Source organism: Chenopodium quinoa, unplaced genomic scaffold (assembly GCF_001683475.1).
Source record: "Chenopodium quinoa cultivar QQ74 unplaced genomic scaffold, ASM168347v1, whole genome shotgun sequence".
NCBI lineage: Eukaryota > Viridiplantae > Streptophyta > Magnoliopsida > Caryophyllales > Amaranthaceae > Chenopodium > Chenopodium quinoa.
The window spans coordinates 1,877,202-1,897,515 of record NW_018743697.1 but is presented as its reverse complement, the minus strand read 5'-3'; the positions used below and the strand labels follow the sequence as shown (position 1 = coordinate 1,897,515).

Sequence of the window (20,314 nt, the reverse complement as noted above, 5' to 3'; positions counted from 1 at the left end):
TGACATGGGTATGTGTAAAGGCTTTGTTAATATGTAAAGTATATACATAGAATCCATATATCGAATTTGAAATGAATTATAATGTGTAAAACGTTTATGAACTCGTCTTGGTTGTTGTAATGTTCTTGTTTAGTACTGCTACCTTGTTTTCGTCATTGTTTCTTGTCCTATAATAACACTAAATTACAAGAGAAAGAAGGGTATAAAAAGTGATAAAAGTACAGTATTGATTATATATCCACACTCAAAGTGGAGATTAGCAAAATTACAGAAGGCCTCAGGATTTTGTACGTAAGTTAGGTACACTTGGACAAAAAAAGCTCTTATTATTTTTCCCTCCCTATAATCTGTCACCACTTAGTACTTACCACCGTGGTGATTTTGATTAATAATAGATATAAACAGCTGAAAAACTGATGCAGAAAAATGTGATAAATTTACAAATGATCGACGAGCTCGGAAGAATTTACATAGGATAGTGATGCTGCATCAGTAACTGTGAGGCTTTGGAGCTGCTGTGAGTCTGTGACTTGAGAGAATACAACATACAGCTTTAGAGACTTCAAATTGCATACATTTTTTTGAACTTTTCTGCATTTAAAATCTCTGTATCAGACATTGCTGAGACAGACCAAGACCTTGACCGGCTTTCTAGGGAGGATTTCCGAAGGCTCTTTGCCTCCATTCGATGTTGAATCACCCAATAACACATGGTACCCAAAGTAGTCACCATGATTGTTGTTCCTATGATTGTCACCCCAATGGCAAGCCACCTCTCTTTAGTTCCTACTACAATAAAAGACAGCGCCAAGAATGACACGGAGATGAGAACGCATGCCAACCACATGAGTTTGTTAATGATTGCCATCATTTGCTTCTTCGCCTTGCTCTCTATAACTACTACAGAGGTTTGAACCACGACAACAGCAAGGGAGATGAAAAGGGCAATCGAGTCAAAAACAAAGAAGATTATAAATGCTGCATTTGGTGCAATGTTTGCTTCTCCAAGGGAACTTCCCGGAGGTATATTGTTCGGGTCATCAACATATTGGCCTGGAACAGTAAATATGGCTGCAAAAGCAACAGTTGCTATGAGCACAGCAACCACGGTGGTGGAGTTGATGGCATTATTGAGGCCCTCAGTGTGCATCTTGTTGATCCGTTTTGCAATTCCTTGGACACGACGTCTTGTTTGGCGAGTGTGCTCTAACTGATGATGGACTTCGTGTTTTATGTCGCTCACGGTTTGCTTAAGTTCACGGGCATTTTTACTGGTTGCTTGAGGCTTGATAACTTTGGCACTCTGAACCCCATGCACCCGGAGGGTTTCTGAAATCTGTGGATGCGACATTTTCTCGGCGGTGTCAAGGGCAGTTTCACCAGCCCTGTTAACAACTGTGGTGTCTGTTCCGTCTTCAGCTAATAATCTAGTTACAATCTGTGACATAGAAAGAACTAATCAGCTTCACTTCACAGTATATGGAACCAAAGCAGTTCCTTTCAGCACATCCACAATCCACTCAATGGATTACATATATAAAAACTTGTTTCTAAAGAAGTATCATCAGATGCTGTCATAAGAGAGCACTGGATCTATATCAACAGGCTATAATTCATACAATACAAGGGAAGCAATGAAGTAAGATCAAAACAACTAAATTTCCCAAGATCAATTCCTAGACCTCCCATGATTGCTGTTCTATTTTCCATACCAGACGACGCAATTCAGCACACAAACAAAAATGGTAGTAATCTACATATAACGTGACTCGTGATATTTAGTAAAGCCGTAAAGGCTCCAAAGGCCAAGGGGCTATGAGCTATCATCATCTAGTTCTTGAAATCTTTATCAAAGTTCAAAAGTCATGCACATTGCCACCTTGGTGACTATCCTAACAGTAAGTTTCATTTACCAAAACGATCATCATATTCTATAAACAACTCCAACCGCAATGTCCACCATGAATCATTTCAGCAATAGACATATATATAACTAAGTAGGGGAAAAAAATTGATGTAAACCCACCTGACACCTGCCTTTTCTTGTAGCTATATGCAATGCTGTATTGTCCTTACTGTCAGTCATATTGATCAAAGCAGGACCAGCCTTAATCAGCTCTTCCACAATCTCAAGATTCTGACCCTTCACCGCCATGTGAAGTGCTGTCTGTCCCTTCTTATCGGTCCTTGTTGTAATCGCAGGCTCCTTCTCCAAGAGAGCCTTCACTACAGCCACATGCCCATTCCTCGCAGCAGCGTGCAAAGCCGTCTTACCATTACTCCGAGCAATGGTTGCCAGGCCACTCCCTGACTCCAACAGGAAATTCACCACCTCGATATGCCCTTGTGTTGCAGCAGTCTGCAAAGCAGTAGTGTTGGATGTATCATAGGTCATGGACAGATCAGGGTGTGTCTCCATTAGCAATTTGAGTGTCACTGCCACAATTTAATCACAGACAATGTCAAAAACTGATGTTTTCCAACTACTAAACTAAACCTGCAATTTCTACACTGATACTGATCTTGCAAAATGATGTAAAAAACATACCCAAATCCCCTTGTTTCGCCGCGACATGAAATGCATCATATCCATTCTTAGCCTTGATGCTAGCAGCAACAGGATCATAATACTTGATCAACTCTTTAATAACTTCAATCTGCCCATATTCTGCAGCTGAATATAGTGCTGTTTCACCTGCCTGATTCTGTTTTATCAGCAATTCCTTCAGTTCATCCTCTCCAATTCCACTCAATATATCCAATACTTCATCTAAATTACCAGCTCTTGCTGCAGAATGAAGTTTTGTATCATCCCTTTTCCCAGTCAACTGTTTTGTCATCTTTTTCTGGGGTGGGCTTCCTGCCTCCATTTTTCAATCACTTTTTTCACAGAAAATACCAATTTTTATTTTTTTTTTTCACAAATTCATGCTGAAAAAACCCCAGATCAATAAACCCTTCAAAATTTATTCAATCATACTCCCAATATCAAATTCTGGGTATTGTATTATTTAGTATTTACCTGTAAAATAATTTTACAAAAAAAAATAAATCAAACATGAGAATTAGTGTATTGCATTTTAGCATTTATGATGAAGGCAAATTCCTTAATAACCACGGATGCATTAAAAAGCCCATGAAAAACCAGTATATATTAAATTCAATTATTGGTTCATTAAAGTTTGAAAGTGGGTTATAATTAAATCAAATTAAATTATGCAAAAAAAGCAGGAAAAAAAAAAGAGAGAGAGAATCACCTGAACACGAAGAAAAACAGCTACTTTGGCTCTCCTCCATTAAAACAACATACCCTTTTATACTTTATATTTAAATTTTAATATATAGTTTTAAGGGGATGAATTTACAGGGCTAAGAAAAGGAAGAAGACAATCAATCAAAAATGTTGTGGCACATGTTAAGCAACTTTTATTAACTTTTGGGTATAAAAAATCTGGAAATTTAGAAGAGAAACTTAAATAAAAAATTAATAAAGATGAATTCTTTATGTAAAGCTTAGATTGCAAATAAAAATTGGAGAGAGAAAAGAGGAGAGAGAATAGGAGCAAAATGCTAAAAGAAGCAGTGTGGGTGTCTGGAGTGGTGGTGGGCAATTTGTTGGGTCTCAACTCTCAACCACGCGCTGTAATTTGACATTCCCATGATCAACATATTCGTTTAGTTTTCACCACCCACATAATAAAACAAAAGTATCTTATGGGCTTATGTAAAACTTGTAATAAAATCACGCGTTAATCTGTGTATTATGAACATGTGTAATGTGTTATACTCTAATGGAAATGATGAATGAAAGGCAATTGAACAGGGTTGATTTTACAGAGTTGAATACAATTAGACAAGTACAAGTTGGTTCTTTATGTGGGTTTTGCATGGAAAATTTTAGGTTTTAATTTTGATGTATTTGCATTATCTTTTAGATAAATTAAAATTGATGATGTAAAATTATTATTTAAAGAAACTAACACTAAGAATTATGGTCATTTTATTACTAATTTGGAGTACAAAATTTCATTAATAATATAGCTAGATTTATAATAGGCATGTTAATTCAATTATTTCTTCTTCCCTTAAAAAAAATGTTAATTCAATTATAAAGCACAAATAGAAGTATAGAACACAGCATAAAACAACTTTGAAGGCAAGTGACAATTCATTTGTCTAGCATAAAACAACTTTGAAGGCAAGAGTGACTATTCAATTTGTGTCAAATAGAACATTCCACTATTCATTGTTTACCTTCAAACATCTCTTTCACAACTTGTTAATGTACCTCTATTCTCCCCACTAGTCCCCTTTTCCCTTGATCTCCAATACGTTATGTGTTGATACTGCTTTTATAAATTAGATAAAACACTACGTTTTACTTATCTTATTGGATGTGTAAGACGATAAAGTAACAAGCTCTTTTGAAAAAAGATATAAAGTAGATTCAACTCAATTTATACATATGATTAGAGATATTGATTATTTGTGGGTGAATTAGTTGCACCCAATAGGCGAAAAAGGCTGAGCTCCAAATTTCTTATTGGTAGAGTATTTAAAGAAAAATAGCATTTGTCTTTATTGATGACTTCTTTTTTAATTCATAAATATATTTCACAATCTCTTTTTAAAAAGAGTATGCGTCAAATGTTTTTCAACAAATAATGAATGTACATCAATTAAATGTGAATAATGTATGTTTGAAAACAAAAAAAAAAAAAAAAAAAAAAAAAAAAAAAAAAAAAAAAAAAACAGGTATGTAGTAAGTTGAAAATGTTTGACATCTTATTTATTTGCACTAGGATTTAATTCATGCAAATAAATGAATTCAAGGATTTTTTTCTTAATCCTAAAATTATATCAAGTGGAATTGAAAAATAATTGATAGCATGTCTTTCTCAATTTAATAATGTGTATTAAATGGTTAGATTTTACCCCCAAAAAATTTCAACCAAATTTCAATATTTTCTACAATAATAACCAACTATATCAGTTTACAACTTTACACAAATTGAAAGAGGAAATAATAATTATGGTTCAATTCAATATCCTATTATTTGTAGACTGCTTACTATTGGCCATCTAAAATAACAGCAAAGATCATCCATGAAATATAAATTATTATAAGGGGAAGTGAAGAAGGTATAACTCAATATTAAATCACAAGAAAATGTGGATATATTGTATATACTATTATTATTGCATATTTTTTTTATTAAGGCCTCATTTTATTTTAAAATTAGAACCAGACTGCTAAAATACTTAAGGCGAATTTATGTAGATTAATTGAAATAAATCAGCAGACAAATTATGAGAAACCACATGCATATACATATGAATAAATGGTACGAGAACTAATTAATCTAATACATATTGATATTATCAAAAGGAATCCAAACTATAAAAACTAACCTGATGACTACCTACCTTCACCATTATCTAAGCTTTATAATTTTTAAATTACTTTTTTTTTTCTTTTTTTTACAAATATCAATAAAACCATTTTGTGTTAATTTTTTTATTAAAAAACAGAGTAGATTAATAATTTAATTTGTTTGTAATGGGTGAATAATGTCATGTGAAATGATGCAGCATGATTGAGAGTATGGATCATAATTTATAATAGTTTCCTCAATCTGATCCACATCATAATTGATTCTGAATTTTGATAGACAATTTTATCATCAATTATTATGTTCCTTGTATTATAATTTGACATAGTCATTTAGAAGTATATAAAATTATACACTATGATTACGGAGTATATATTAATGTAATGCAATTTGCATCTTTGTGATTTATTGAGAGTGGGTTGCTCGTGCACTTTTAATTAAAGGAATTAACATCCTTGATGGCTTGATCCTTCCTTTGATTGCGGTGATATGGCATCTAATCATCTACATACTAACTAATGTATACTCCATAATAATTGTCTTTACGTTAGTACTCCACTAATGCGTATATTAATTCTCTGTTTAATTATAATATTAAGCACAACTGTGAAGTTGGTGAGAAACTCAATTTTTTAACTTTCAAGGTTACAAATTTAAACCCCACGAACTATCAAGATTCTACTACCTACATAATTTGTACGCGTTTTGCTTTTATTTGTCATTGAACCACATGAAAATATGCATTTACAACAATATAAAAAAGATGCAGCAACTTCAATAGATACAACAAAATAAAAATTGCAATTTCGTATTTCCACCACACGTGCATTATTACAAATTATTCCCAGACAGGGCAGACACACAAAAAAAAAAAAAAAAAAAAAAAAAGATGAGTCAGCATAGCACTCCCCAAGAAGGATTCAGCGTTACAGCCACAGGCAAACCTTATCATAAAATAGTGGGCTGTCTATTTTCATTCTGGTAAAAATAGACAAATTCATAATTGATTAACATAAAAAAAGGACACACAATTATAAAGTGGACCATTTTTATTGTTTTGCTTTTGGAGTATTTTAAAACAATAATGTTGCATCATTTAGTTGTTGTTGACTATTGACTTTGAACCATAGAAAATGACCTTACTACTGTAATTTGGATGCCTAGCCTTTTTTTGTGTGAGGACAAGTAAGGGTTTATCTAGTTAATTAACTTTTTTTTTTTGAATAGATCTAGTTAATTAACTTAAATGATGATTGATAATATAATTATCAAACAATTAGGTAATTTAGGGGCCATCCTTATGAAAGCGATGAAGTTAAAATTGCTAATTTAATTAAAAGATTTGTGTTTGTGATGCATACCTTTTATTAAAAAAATCATTATTAAAAGGTTTGTCTTTGTGTTACATATCTTTTATTAAAAAAAATTATTACGTAAAATCTTGTTTTTGATTGGCTTGAATTTTGTCAAAGTGAAGAGATTATATGTCAATTAAAATGTTATGAGTAATTGAGTAGTAGTTTGACAAAAAGTTCATGTTTATTCACTAGTTGTGCTACAAAAATAAGAGTTTTTTTTTTTTTTTTTTTAATAGAGGATAGTGAAAGGTATTGTTACAATTTTTAAATACCGTATTATTGATTATATGTACAAGATCAAGGCACCCAAAGAGGGTAGCCGTATTATTATATCACAATAGGAATCATATTCGTAATCATGTAGGTATTTTTACTTCGTACTTTGTATAATTTTATAGATTAAAAACAATGAGCAATTGGAGACATTTTTGCTAACTATGGTTGCAAGCAAGAGAGACGTGACATTGAATGTGAAGCAAATTTGAGATTTGACATTGAAGGAAGAGCCGCAAAAAATATCTAATCTCATGTAAGAAAAGAAAAAAAGTCAAGGGTGCTGAACTATTAAGGTGTGCTTACAAAAGTCTTCATGCTTTGTCAATTAGTGTTTGAAATCTTTGAATCCCGTTATGTCACTATGTACTGCCATGCTCAATTAGTCGATTGCTCACAAGTAAAACTTCTTTGATCATTTCGCATAAACAGTTCTTCAATCTTAATGTGAGGTACGAAGTGTGTTGTAAATTTGTTTCCCTAATGTTTAGATTAAACTAATATTCAATTCAGCAAGTTTTTGGAGAAAACACATCAATTTAATAATTAATATACGAAGTATTATTCATACATACGTAGTATATACATACTAGTCTATTAGGGATAACTTGACCTTCTCACGCTATTACGCATATGAAAACATTTTTTAAAAATTTTTTATTATAGGTAAGAAAAATAAAGATTAGAAAACAAATGAATGCATATTTATTACGGAGTATGAGTATATCATTCATGTAGTTAGCTTATGCGGTGGAAACATAATTTATTTTCAAAAAAAGCCTATGACTATTTTACTGAATAACGAGTGCAAAGTATAACAAATATCGGCAGTTTACCAAAGTTAACAAACCTTATCCTGTTCTCTCTTACTAGTATATGAATATGATGGCTCCATGTAGAATTCAACAACATTTCCAAGGTCTAGGACAGAAAACCAACTGCAACGTTTGACAATTAGGAAATGAGAGATTTGGTTGCTCTTCTATACATAATCACTTATTTGGAAACGTCATCAAATCTAAAACACTACCATGCTAGTAATACAAACAATTAGTTAGGTCGAAGATAATACCGTCACCACATAAAATATAGTCTTCAAATCAATGCCTAGAATAAAGCTCCCATAAGCTTTACAAAAACTACATGAATTTGAGGGTATCACTGGTGTTTTATAGGGAACGATTTACTCTCGGTTTTAGTTTGCATCCTCCATCAACTTGTAGAGAGCTAATCCGCCATGATGACAACCAGGCATCTTCCACGCCACGCTTTCCAATTCATCCTGTCAATTCACTATAAAATTTAGTACTCCATACTTGCATTGAGCAAGACAGTCAGATGCTTGAGTTAGGTGTTATGGCTGTTTGTCCATATGAAGTTATGAACAATCAAAACTCAGAAATAATAACAGTTCAGAGCCACAAAAATAACCACTAGAGTTAAAATCAAATGGACAATGATCACGATCCAAGTAAATATGAATGAATAACCTTTGAAATTGTACAAAGTTGAGTGGACTCGAAGCCATCTTGAGCTGAACTGTATAACTTCTCAATTTCTTTTGACTGAAGTGAGCATTTCATAAAAAAGAAAGCAGTAGGTCGCACATTCAGTTCCCTCCTTGATATACCAATGAAAACTGGGTTGGACTGCATTAGAAAAGATGGATTTACCATCAACAATAGCACTAAAGAGGAGCTCTTAACCATAAATGAAACCCATACACGTATTATGCTTAGTTATAGAGCACAGGACCACGGAAAAAAAAAAGTCTGCAAGGTTAAACCAATGTGCAAACAGAGCTAAGACGGGGCAAATACCTGACAAAGCTCTCATAAATGTATATAACCATTGCCTTAGGCTTATTGCGAGGTTCATGCTCAAGGCAAGCAGTTTGTGAGTGGGGATCAGATGTATATAAGCTTCACAAGTTAACAGCAGAGAAGCTTCCCAAGACACCAAAATAATCACAAGAGACTCCAGCAATGTACAACCGAAACAGCAGAGAAGAACTTCAACTCACCAAAGATATGGCTGGCACTCCAGTTTCTTCTACTACTTCACGAACAATACTATCAAACATCTCCATAGAAACTCTTCTACACAAGGATTCAGGATCCAAATTGTCATGAGATATAATTCCAACCTCTTCGGGCTGTAAAAGATGAATGAGAAAAAATATATAAAATAAATAAATATTTACAAGATGATAAGATGACTACTTTGGTGATTAATGCAAATTGGTAGCAGGATCATTATCCAAATTCCAAAACATCAACAACTCTACAAGATAACAAGACTAGGCCACGGAGCACCTTTATATATATGAAGTACTCCTTAAAAGCCATATTACATTCTGGTCAGAGAAGATGAGGGCAACAACCATTTCATACAAATTGCAGGAATTCAACAGTCAACCAGTAGCTGCACATGCTCAAGTGCGCATTCGTGTTAAAGCGCGTGAGCAAAAGTATCTTTTTATATGTGGGTGGGGGACTGGGGGGAGGGAAGTGAGAAGCAACTCAATGGAAAATAAAAGCATATGCTGCAGTAATCATAAGATTTAAATCTGGAGAATCTCTGATCACTGCAATTACCTCTGGATGACCACCAGGGAAAACAAAATGACCGGGAAATTCCCCCACATTATTACTTCGTTTCAGCACAAGAATCTTTCCATCAGAAGTCTCTACAATTCCACCATTACCAAGTGGATTTGAAGTGTGTTGACATCGTACAGTTTCATCTATAAAAAGCATATGCCAACAGTAATTTAGTATTCACCCAAAAGGATACAGCAAACTGAGTACATTTACAGTAATCAATCAATACAGCAATTAGGATAAAGAAAAGGTTGATATATTGGAAGAAGGCATTTATTATAATTGGAAGTCACAAGTTCAACTCAATCATCACCAGGACAAGCTTCAACTAGGATAACCAGCAGTAAGCACACTTCAAACACACAGAGTTGTTATTGCTGGTAGAAATGACAAACATAAGAGCATCTTTTTTAATCAATTATTTCAACTACCTAAAACAACAAGCATCAGCTCTATCAAACATACAGTATGTCGGCTATTGATTGTAGAAATATGTCCGATATTCCCAGTGACATTTGAAAACATCTATGGAAGCATAATACCTGCACAGGATATGGTGTTTAACAAGTCTTGTTCCAATTTAATATTACATAGATCTTTAGCAGTAAAATTGCATTCACGTATGAAACAAAATGCAGCATTAAGGAATTTAAGATTGATAAGCTACCTTCTGATTGAACTAGAAACTTTTCCCATAATGGATTTAGGTTTGTTCCCACGAAAGTCCTAAATAAATGTAAGCAACCATTCTCATCAGTCAAACAATAAACTGTCAGAGGAAAACTTTCACATACAAAACTGCAGATGGCCACACCACAACAAACTCATCGAGGGAGGGGGGCACTAACAGTAGGGCAGGGTTTGGAGACAACATTGCCAACAATTATGCAAATTCAAAGAGCCAGATATAAGGAGAACTACACAGTAAATTGCTCGAGTTAAAATTTATAATGAACTAGTAACACATACGAAGTAGGAGAAGGCCAACAGACTTGTAAACTCTCGAATAGAACTTAAGAGCCACCATTAGATGATACTTCAGTTCTGCTTAACAATTGACTACATAACTATTGTCCAATGATATATAGAGTAGACTAATATGTAGGTAAAAGATCGTTCGCACTGCAATCTTATAAAAACCTCTCATGAATACCATGATGAAATCTTATACCCCATCAGAGGGAGAATCCTTTATGAGGACCACTAGAGTGACAAACAAATTTAAAGATGAGATATGGAATGACGAGCATGTCTAATCCTATTTGCAAGTGTATGCAGTGACAAGTTCAACACATAATTGACATTCATGATATCCAAACTTCTTAAGTAAAAGTCATGAGAAAGAAAGATATTGACCTGTAATCTGTCAAACCAAGGTGCAAGTTCAAGTAACAATCGCTCTTACAATCAACACCACCCGCACTATGAAAGGCATGTCCACCATACTGTAAAATCAGTTCCGTAAAGTTACTAGAAAATTCACTCATTTGACAACCATTCATGCACCAAAAAGAACCCAAGAAGACAAAAGGAAAGGAAATTCTAACATCACAGCTACGAACGAATAATTTTTCCTACTATAAAAGAAAATATATGGCATTCCAAAGGCGAACATACTCTGAACTTCTTTCCATTATACAATGATGTATTTTGTTGAGCTCTTTGATCCCATATCTACCAAAATACAACAAAAACAGAATAATATCTCAGATCACACAATATAAAAATACAATTATATACAAAGTGATTAATATTGTTTACTTCCATTTTCAGCGTAAATTGTACGAGCTTAAATCGAATCCAAAATAACGATAAATCAAGCGAAAAATTATGAGTACTAATAACCTGATCAACCGATTTTTCAAGGTCGAAATCTGGATGCGGGATACGATCATACAATTTGTCAAAAATCACTGACACCTTCATACATTCATCCAACCAAAACAAAATCAATTAAATTGGTTTAATAATTGCACAATGCTACATAGCTAGTAATCTGTAATTGAGAAAAAATTCGAGATTAATTAGGGTTTGTTCCTTAAAATTGAGTAAAGAGGAGAGAGAAAAGGGGAATATACCTGAGAAGGAAGGAGACCAGATGGGCAGGAAAGCATGAGCTTGTATGGAAGACTAGAGGTGACGTCATAGTTGCCAATTTCCGCCATTGCTGTAAATTGGGAGAGGAGAGAGAAAGAGGGAAAATCCGAGGAGGGAAAGGGTGGGAAAAAGTGTGGGAAATGGCTCATTTAACGCCACCACGTGATAAGCACGTGCTTGTGTCAATGTCGGAGTAAAAAAAAATATTTCGGGGGTGTATAGCTTCTTACAACATTTAGTGTATTAAGGTCTGTTCTCATTGACTTAACTCAGCTAAACTGAACTAAATTGAACTGAATTGAAATGAACATTTTATAAGAGAAGGAAATTAGGAGCTGAACTAAACTGAATTGAGCTGAAATGAACTGAATTGAATTTCAACGTATGAGAACAGGCCCTTATACTGATACTCTGTAAGATCTAAGATAGTTTGTATTAACATTTTGGTGGAGCTAGTTAAAAGAATGTTTCTTTACCACTCAGCTCGCTGCTCGAAATGTTTTAGAGAGAAGGAAGTTGGAACGGGAGTAGTAAATCGCGATCACCATGGAGCTGTGGTTTATCAGTTTATGCTGCCTACCAGCAACTTGAACAAGCGTGGAAGGTAAGTATTGTGGAGACGAAAGCTGTTGGTTGTGCTTGGGCTGAAGTTAGCAGCTCAATGTTATGCAAATGCGATCAAAGTGGAATGTAGTCCAGGTGCTTTGATGCTCCAAACTTATTCGAGAAGCTTGAGCAGTCGCAAAGCCATTTGATAACTTTAGCGGGGCAAAATCTATAGTTTTGGCTTGCAAATGGCCTTGCAAATTGCAATGTAATGCTTCCTCTATCATCTTGGAGAAGTGATTGCTCGGAGATTACCAAGAAAATCTGAGAGGCCCTCAGAGGGCTGGTATGTTGGTACGCTCACATCTACAGGGAGACAATGAAGCGGCTCACTCAATGGACCAACTTCGTCCTTTAGAAAGTTCCTCCATAGTATGGCTCGGCATATGCCGTCATTAACTCATTATAAAGAAAGTTGTAGCTTCATGTTTGATAATTAACCATTGAGCTTTCCCTCTTAAAAAACAAGTATGGCACTATCAAAATCACTGTGCAACGATAAAGGAGCTGAAAATAATCAACACTCGGGAAGAAAAAAAAAGAATCCAACTCTCTAGTATTACTGAATAGAATACTGTAGTGTACTCCATACAATGAAAAACATATGCTCTAGATCATCTCAAACAGATATAGATATCACCTCTTCTGAAGAGAAATTCAGATGGCCACAATCTTACAAAAACATGAAGAAAAAAGAACGTTCCGCATTAGTTGCGAATACATACTCTAAAAACACTAAATAATTAGTCACAAAATTTTCCATGAATTGACCACAATAGAGTAACATTACCGTTCTTTTTCAGGTCATGATTCAAGAGCTAAGGGACATCTAACATTACTGTAATACAAAGTCACAAGTTCAGGGAGCAAAAGAGCAGGATACAGCGCAAGTAAACAAAAACCTTTTTCCTGGTATACAGCTAAAAGCCAAGTGCAAAAGAAAAGATGAAAGGAGGCTATTGTATGCGGAAAGGAGGCTTACTCCAAGAAGACAAAACTATGAAGGTAAACAAAAGTGGAGAGAAAAAGGACCTTTCAAAAGCAGAATTGCATTCAAAATAGAAACTTTACAGAGTTCTAAAAGAGCTCATCACTCCCTCATGTTACTACCTCCTGCTTCATCTTCATCGTCACTTATATCAAGATCAGCGAGCAGCTCATCTAGGGGCACAGAGGGCAACTCATCACCGTCTGTCATAGAAGCTGTTTCCGATGGTTGGTATTCCTTATTGCGGTACAGTGATACATTAAACCTCAAATCAGGGTTCTCTTCCAAGTCTCTTAAGAACTCTTCATATTCATTAGCAGCCTTATCATGGTCAACTTTAGCATTGCCAGCATCATCAACGTCCATATTAAGGTTCTTGAGCTTCCAAGCACGGGGCTTCCCACGCTTTCTTTGACGCTTCTCTTCATAGCTCTTCTTAACCAATATCACTTCAGGAAGAACAAGTCCTTTGTATTTGTCCAATTCAGAGTCATTAGGATTAGCCCCATAGAGATCATAACCAAGGGCATGATCCCCAGGGTTTAGAAGATGACCTAAGTGCGTCCTGATGTGAAATATTGTATCATTCCTTCCAAAGTCTGATACACGCGCCACTTGGGCATCTGCCAAAGCATACCTTGAGCCAGAAACAACAACTTCAGGTGAAACATTGTCGATATCCAGCACAATGTATTCCACCAGCCGCCTACTAGAGAGCAGGCATTTGAAAGGTGCCCTCCAATACTGATCAGCATCCAGGAAGCAATACCTCAAGGTGTTTGGATCCAATAACATTAAACTGTTGGTCAGTTTTGTACAAATCACAATGGGACCCAGATTCCCCACACTTACTGCAACTTTAGGAGGAAGACATACAAGGTCCTCACGACAGATGGGGGAAATCTCAACTGAGAAAGTATGCTTATAATTGTAAGTGTTGCTCTTTGAATCCTGAGACACAAGCTCTTTATCACTGCGACTCTTGATGGGAGCAACTTTACCAACAAATTCCAAAAATTTCACAGCATGACTTCTGTTGGAGAAGAAGAAATCGATTCCATTATTCATCTGCTTGATTCTGATAGCCTGGGCCACAGCATCATGCTTAAGAATAAGTTGTTCCAGGTAGAAGAAAGTCCTTCTGTGAGGTACATGTTGTCTGAGTTGAACTGATGCCACCCACTGATCTGGATTCGCCTGGAGCCTATTACAATAATCACACATATTATGGTGCACAACATACTCAACAATATAAGCCTGCTCTAGAACTGCCCCGTGAAGTACTTCCTTTTGAATTCTCAGTTTAACCTTGATCCTCTTAGAATGCGGTTCAGTCCACACAAACTCAGCATGCACCAATGTGACTTTGGCTTTATCCAAATTCAACCTCTTTAGACAAAATGTTAGGAGTTCCCTTGATTCTAGTTGAGCCCTGATCCGAGTCTTCGGAGGCTGCAAATAAGTCTCACATTCAGGGCAAAATAAGATTGTCACTTGCTTCAGCAAACCTTCAGTGATGTCAATTTCAGAACGCAAACACCTCACACACATGTTGGCAGCATTGGGTTGCATAGGGATACCACATTTGCAGCACAGAACACTGCCAATTGTTTGTTGTACAATAAACATGCCATTTTCCTGAGTCATTGCTACAGAAAAACCAGGAAAAAAAGTCAATAATGTAAATAAGTGCACATAAGCATCAATAATTCAATAAATTATGCAAAAACAATTCTTCCTTAACCTAAACTAATCTAGGATGATCAAGCAGGTCTCACATTAGTTCTTAATACTTAATAGGACTTCAGCGAAAGTGAAATTAACCGGGAGAAATCTACCAGGAAATCAATTCTCAAATAAATCCAAACCTAACCTTTATAAAAGAAAGGTTTAAGACTTCGATCATAATAGAGCATTGCTAAAGAAAAACAATGAAAAGGTGACAAGCAGTAATATTTACAACTAACAATACACAACAGTGTGTTAATTTTTACAAGACTAGTATTTTATATGACCAATGAAACATGTGATATACTCCGTATTTCATAAAGTCAAAAACATAAAACCCATAGAAACAAAACTATTAACACAGAAACATAGAAACAGGCAAACAGTCCATAGTTAAAGAAACAAAGTCACTGAGAAAACATAATCTAAACCAACATCATCATCTTCAAGAAGAAAGTGAGGCTTATATACACACCTAAGATGTGCGAGCTTTCATACAGAAATAGGTACATGTACCAAACAGGCACGGAAAAATGTCAATCCTAAAAAAGGTAACACAGATACGGGCAAATTACAATGCATACCATACATCAAAAAAGATAAATTGATAACTTATTCAACGAAACACTAAATAATTGACATCAAATCTTACCATTAATCTAAAACAAGTAAATAAAGTGCCACGAACATCATCGCATACACAAAAAATAAAAGGATTTAGTTTAAGTCCTAAAAATCGAATTTGCCACCGCGCAAAAAATAATTAGATAAATTTTACGATACAACTGCAATATATTACATTCCATCCAGTTCTGTTCATTAATAAGCAACTCGCGATAGTTCATCAAGCTAATAAATAGTTCATTAGAAGCAATTCGTCTTAGTAGACTATATTACGCTAATATTAAGGTTAGGGAAGATCAAATATACAGAAAAAAAAAAAAAAAAAAAAAAAAAACGACGAAAGGGTCTACTACTGCAATTGCAATTCATAATCAAAAGCATAAATTATCAACAACCAATGAAATTGCAATTCTCCAATAAATGACTAACCAATAAGCAGAATTCATCATACACAAATGAAATTTATCAGCTAATCAAACAACTTCCACAAGAGTCAGCATAATTCAACGGCAATAAACAACAAATTATATCAATATTCGGAGAAAATTACCCAAATGAACCAAAAATTATATATAAAAAATAATAATCACAATTCATTTGATTATTGCAAATTAATTAATGAAAATTAACAAAAAAATTTAAAAAAAAAAGGTACCTGAAAATTGAAGATAGCTGCTAGAAAACGACGACAAAGAGCAGAAATTAGGGTTTAAGATGGATCGTAGTTAGAAATGGAGAAGTTTGGGGTTTTAGACTTTTAGTGTTTAACAGCCGTTTTATTCATAAAGGTTTTACAACTTATTGCTGATGAAAGTCGGTACCCGGTTCTATAATCAAGTGGCAAAATTGGGCTTTAGATTTTTATTTACATTGGACTTTTATTTTGTGTTTGGCCCTAATGCAGCCCACTAATGCCCAAAAATGAAGGCATCCTCAAACTGTTCAGCCATCTAAGTATGCACAATTGCACATAGATAGCATCAGCTAATAGCCTTATAACATGTTATTTTCAGTTTAAGTTAAGTTAAATTCCAGTGCCGTCTCGGACATTTTTGTGGCCCGGAGCGAAAACTAAATAGGGGCCCCTAAGGCCTAAACAATGAAGTCGTATTATATAAAAATACATCAATCAATTATTTCGTGAATTTTCTAATAAAAAGTTTATCAAAATTACTTGCAAATACATGATAGTCATTTAGAGAGGTTGTTATATACACCCGGGTGTTCCGTACAGTCTTACACCCATGAGTATTTGTTCTCATTTTGATGATCGTTTTTCATTTTATCATAAAATAAAGAAAAAAAATTAACCTTAGGTTAGTTGGGTGTACAGTACACTCGCATGTATATTACAAATTCTAAGTCATTTGAAATTGGCTTAACTCACTCTTTTTGCTCAATTTTTTTTAAAGCTTTTCACAATTGGACTCATCTTTTCTCTTATGCTTCATATATATATATATATATATATATATATATATATATATATATATATAATTTCATCAAAAAACTTTAAGAGACATAGTTATAAAAATTGGGAGGTGAGAGGCTTAGAGGGAAAAAAACCCTTGAAGGACACCTAAATTAGTATTTTATTTTCATTTTTTAAGAAAGATTGAATTGGAACACGCCTAAAATATATTGAAGTGTTAGAAGATAAATATGAATGCCTATAATTATTTGATTTGATTTCACAATGTTCACACAAGTCCAAAGACTTGTGAACTTGTGTGGTATTATATGTAAAACTCTTGGCTATATAAGCCATGTTACCGGAGCAATATACATAAACAATTTCTCCATCTTCTCTTACTCCTTTATAAAACTTTCTATCGGTAAAACTTTAACACGTTATCAGTACCAGTTTTCAGTCAGGTATATTTATACCTACTTCTAAAAATTTATAACAAATAATACTATCTACTTCTAAATGTTTCGAGGAGTATGCTCTATAGTTGCCCATATTTGGGATCCTCTGTAACAGAAACTCAAACATTTACTATATATACCTCAAAAAAAAAAACAACGGTGAAAGTTCTCTTACTTGTGAATTTACTACTATCATCTTTTGTTTATTCATGTTGATGTTTCTTTGTTTGATCCATGTTGATATTACATACTCATTTTACGTAAATTTTTATCTTAGTTATTATAATTGCTAAGTAGTAGCTTTGCATGCATATTATTATTAACTAGATTAACAAAAAGATGCAGCCTTTTATACTTATTATTTTTCTTACTTTTACATACTTTTTGTGTTTCTTTCCGTTTTCGAACCCATGATCTTTTATAGATATTAGGGCTCTCGGACCACTATGGCTTGCATTCCCAGTGTGATAACCTTTTACAATTATAAATATATATATATGGACCATAATTTTATGCCAGTACGTTAGACTATTATATGATATTTTTACAGTTGTACAGAACAGTAACGGATAAACCTACCTCTATAAAAAGACGGATTTTTCCCCCAATTTCACCACAAATCCTTTATCTCTTCCCACTTTTTATCCAAAAATCACCTAAAAAAAATAAAATTCACCCCCTTCTTCTCCGATATGTTCCCCGACGACGGCAACCAAAACACCCAAAACACCCACAACTTCACTTTTGAAGAAGATTTAAGGAAGATAAAACAATATTTCCTTCTAATTACGGCACTTGTAGTTCTATTAGTAGCAATATTAATTTTTGTCATTATGTATAAGTAAAACTCACTTATTTTGTCGTTTTAGCATATTAAAAGCTTGTTTTTGTTTTATTATGTTGTTTGTTGTTATTAATCATCATTGTATAATATTACCGTTATCATTATAATTATTGTTACTACTGTCATTGTTGTCGTTTTGCTGTTTTTTTTGCAACTAACATGATTAATTTTTGTCTAATCATATAATTACTCACAATAATAAACCAAGGGGGAGAAAAGACTATATTATTTATGGTTTATTATTATTAAATTTAATTATCACGTGTCTTATTAACTTAATTATAAATATGGAAGAACTAAACATGTGAGTTGTACATATAATTTGTTATTATAAACTAATTATCACGAAATTTGTTGTAGCTAAAATGGGAGACCTTATGAAAAGACAGTTCAGCATCTTAGATTTATCTGGAAAGAAATTTCTGGAATGAAAAGTGGATGCAATGATGAATTTGAAAGCTCAAGGTTTGGAGCACACTGTTAAAGAAAATAAAAGTCCCTCTGGTCAAACAACTGATACTACCACTTCTGCAATGACTGTTGCAAAACCTGTTACTGAACAAGATAAGGCAAAAGCCTTAGTGTTGTTAAGGCATCATTTACATGAAGGCCTTAAAACTGAGTACATGATGGTTGAAGATCCCAAAGAATTATGGGATTGCCTTAATGAAAGATTTGGACACCACAAAAGGGTGCTCCTTCCTAAGGCATTATTTGATTGGACAAATGTACGGTTCCAGAATTTCAAATCTGTAATTGATTATAATTCAACCATACATGAGATAGTGTCTATATTGAGATACTATGATCATCCAGTTTCGGATGAACAGATGATTGAAAAAACACTCACTACCTTTCATGCAAGTAACATACTGTTGCAAGAACAGTATCGTGAAAGAGGTTTTAAAATGTTCAATGAATTAATGAGTGTATTGCTTGTTGCGGAACAAAATAGTGAACTTTTGTTGAAAAATCATAACCTGAGACCAACTGGGTCTTTGGCCACTCATCATGAGGCAAATGCAACAAATTCCTATCCACCCGAGTCAAATGCTACAAGAAGAGGTGGACGTGGAAATTACAATGGCCGTGGAAGAGGCCGTGGAAATTATCGCGGACGCGGCCGTGGTCGTGGTAGAAATAATTTTCAAAGAAACAGTAATTTCAAAAATTTTGAAAAACAGAAGGGATAGTCTTCTGGAAGCCACATACAAACTCCTTCGAAAGGAAAAGACACATGTTACAGATGTGGCATGACAGGACATTGGGGACGTACTTGTCGAACGGCCAAACATTTGGTAGACCTTTACCAGGCTTCTGTAAAAGGCCAAAGAGAAAAATGCAGAAGCAAATTATGTTAATGACGAAAATGCTCCTTGTCCCAGCCTTGATGTGTCTGATTATTTCATGGATAATGCTGAAATTGGAAATGATTTCATTCTTGGAGAAAACAACAATACTTAGGTTTCTCATCTACTAATGTAACATATGCTATGTTTTAATGTATTTTCTTAGTTCCCTGTATTTTAAATTTCTAGTCATGTACTTTAAATCTCTATCATCAATAAAAGTTTGTATGATATTATTCTAAACTAATCTCAAATTTATTTTATGAAGATATGGATCTACCTGAAGTTAGTTCCGAATATCAATGTCTTTTGGACAGTGGAACAACACATACTATCTTAAAAGATAGAAAATATTTTTCACAACTAAAGTTGTTTCAAGCAAATGTAAACACCATTTCCGGGTCAGCTAAATTAATTGAAAGATCTGGAAATGCTTGTATAATGCTTCCAAATGGAACAAAATTAATAATCAATAATGCTTTATATTCGAGTAAATCTCGAAGAAATCTCATAAGCTTTAAAGATGTACGCCAAAATGGCTATCATCTAGAAACACTGACGACAGATCAAAAAGAGTATATA

General features: G+C 34.1%; 3 protein-coding genes and 1 pseudogene across 3 annotated transcripts; 1 reads left to right on the top strand and 3 right to left on the bottom strand.

Moving 5' to 3' along the window:
* Positions 1-203: 203 nt before the first annotated feature.
* Positions 204-3,766, bottom strand: LOC110684140 (ankyrin repeat-containing protein At5g02620-like). The gene is made up of 4 exons (XM_021860547.1): positions 3,258-3,766; positions 2,549-3,022; positions 2,027-2,436; positions 204-1,438 (listed from the first exon to the last, which is right to left on the bottom strand). Exons 2-4 carry the CDS (start codon positions 2,868-2,870, stop codon positions 563-565), a joined length of 1,608 nt encoding a protein of 535 aa, XP_021716239.1. The 5' UTR covers positions 2,871-3,022; positions 3,258-3,766; the 3' UTR covers positions 204-562.
* A 4,099-nt stretch (positions 3,767-7,865) lies between these two features.
* LOC110684139 (nudix hydrolase 9-like) lies at positions 7,866-11,985 on the bottom strand. Its single transcript, XM_021860546.1, has 9 exons — positions 11,706-11,985; positions 11,473-11,547; positions 11,245-11,301; positions 10,984-11,072; positions 10,295-10,353; positions 9,622-9,770; positions 9,048-9,179; positions 8,515-8,673; positions 7,866-8,306 (listed from the first exon to the last, which is right to left on the bottom strand). The coding sequence occupies exons 1-9, from the start codon at positions 11,871-11,873 to the stop codon at positions 8,220-8,222; spliced, it is 975 nt and encodes a 324-aa protein (XP_021716238.1). The 5' UTR covers positions 11,874-11,985; the 3' UTR covers positions 7,866-8,219.
* Positions 11,986-12,861: 876 nt separating this feature from the next.
* LOC110684138 lies at positions 12,862-16,472 on the bottom strand (annotated as a pseudogene).
* Positions 16,473-18,829: 2,357 nt separating this feature from the next.
* Positions 18,830-19,847, top strand: LOC110684464. The gene is made up of 2 exons (XM_021860920.1): positions 18,830-19,541; positions 19,729-19,847. The coding sequence occupies exons 1-2, from the start codon at positions 18,830-18,832 to the stop codon at positions 19,845-19,847; spliced, it is 831 nt and encodes a 276-aa protein (XP_021716612.1).
* Positions 19,848-20,314: the final 467 nt, after the last annotated feature.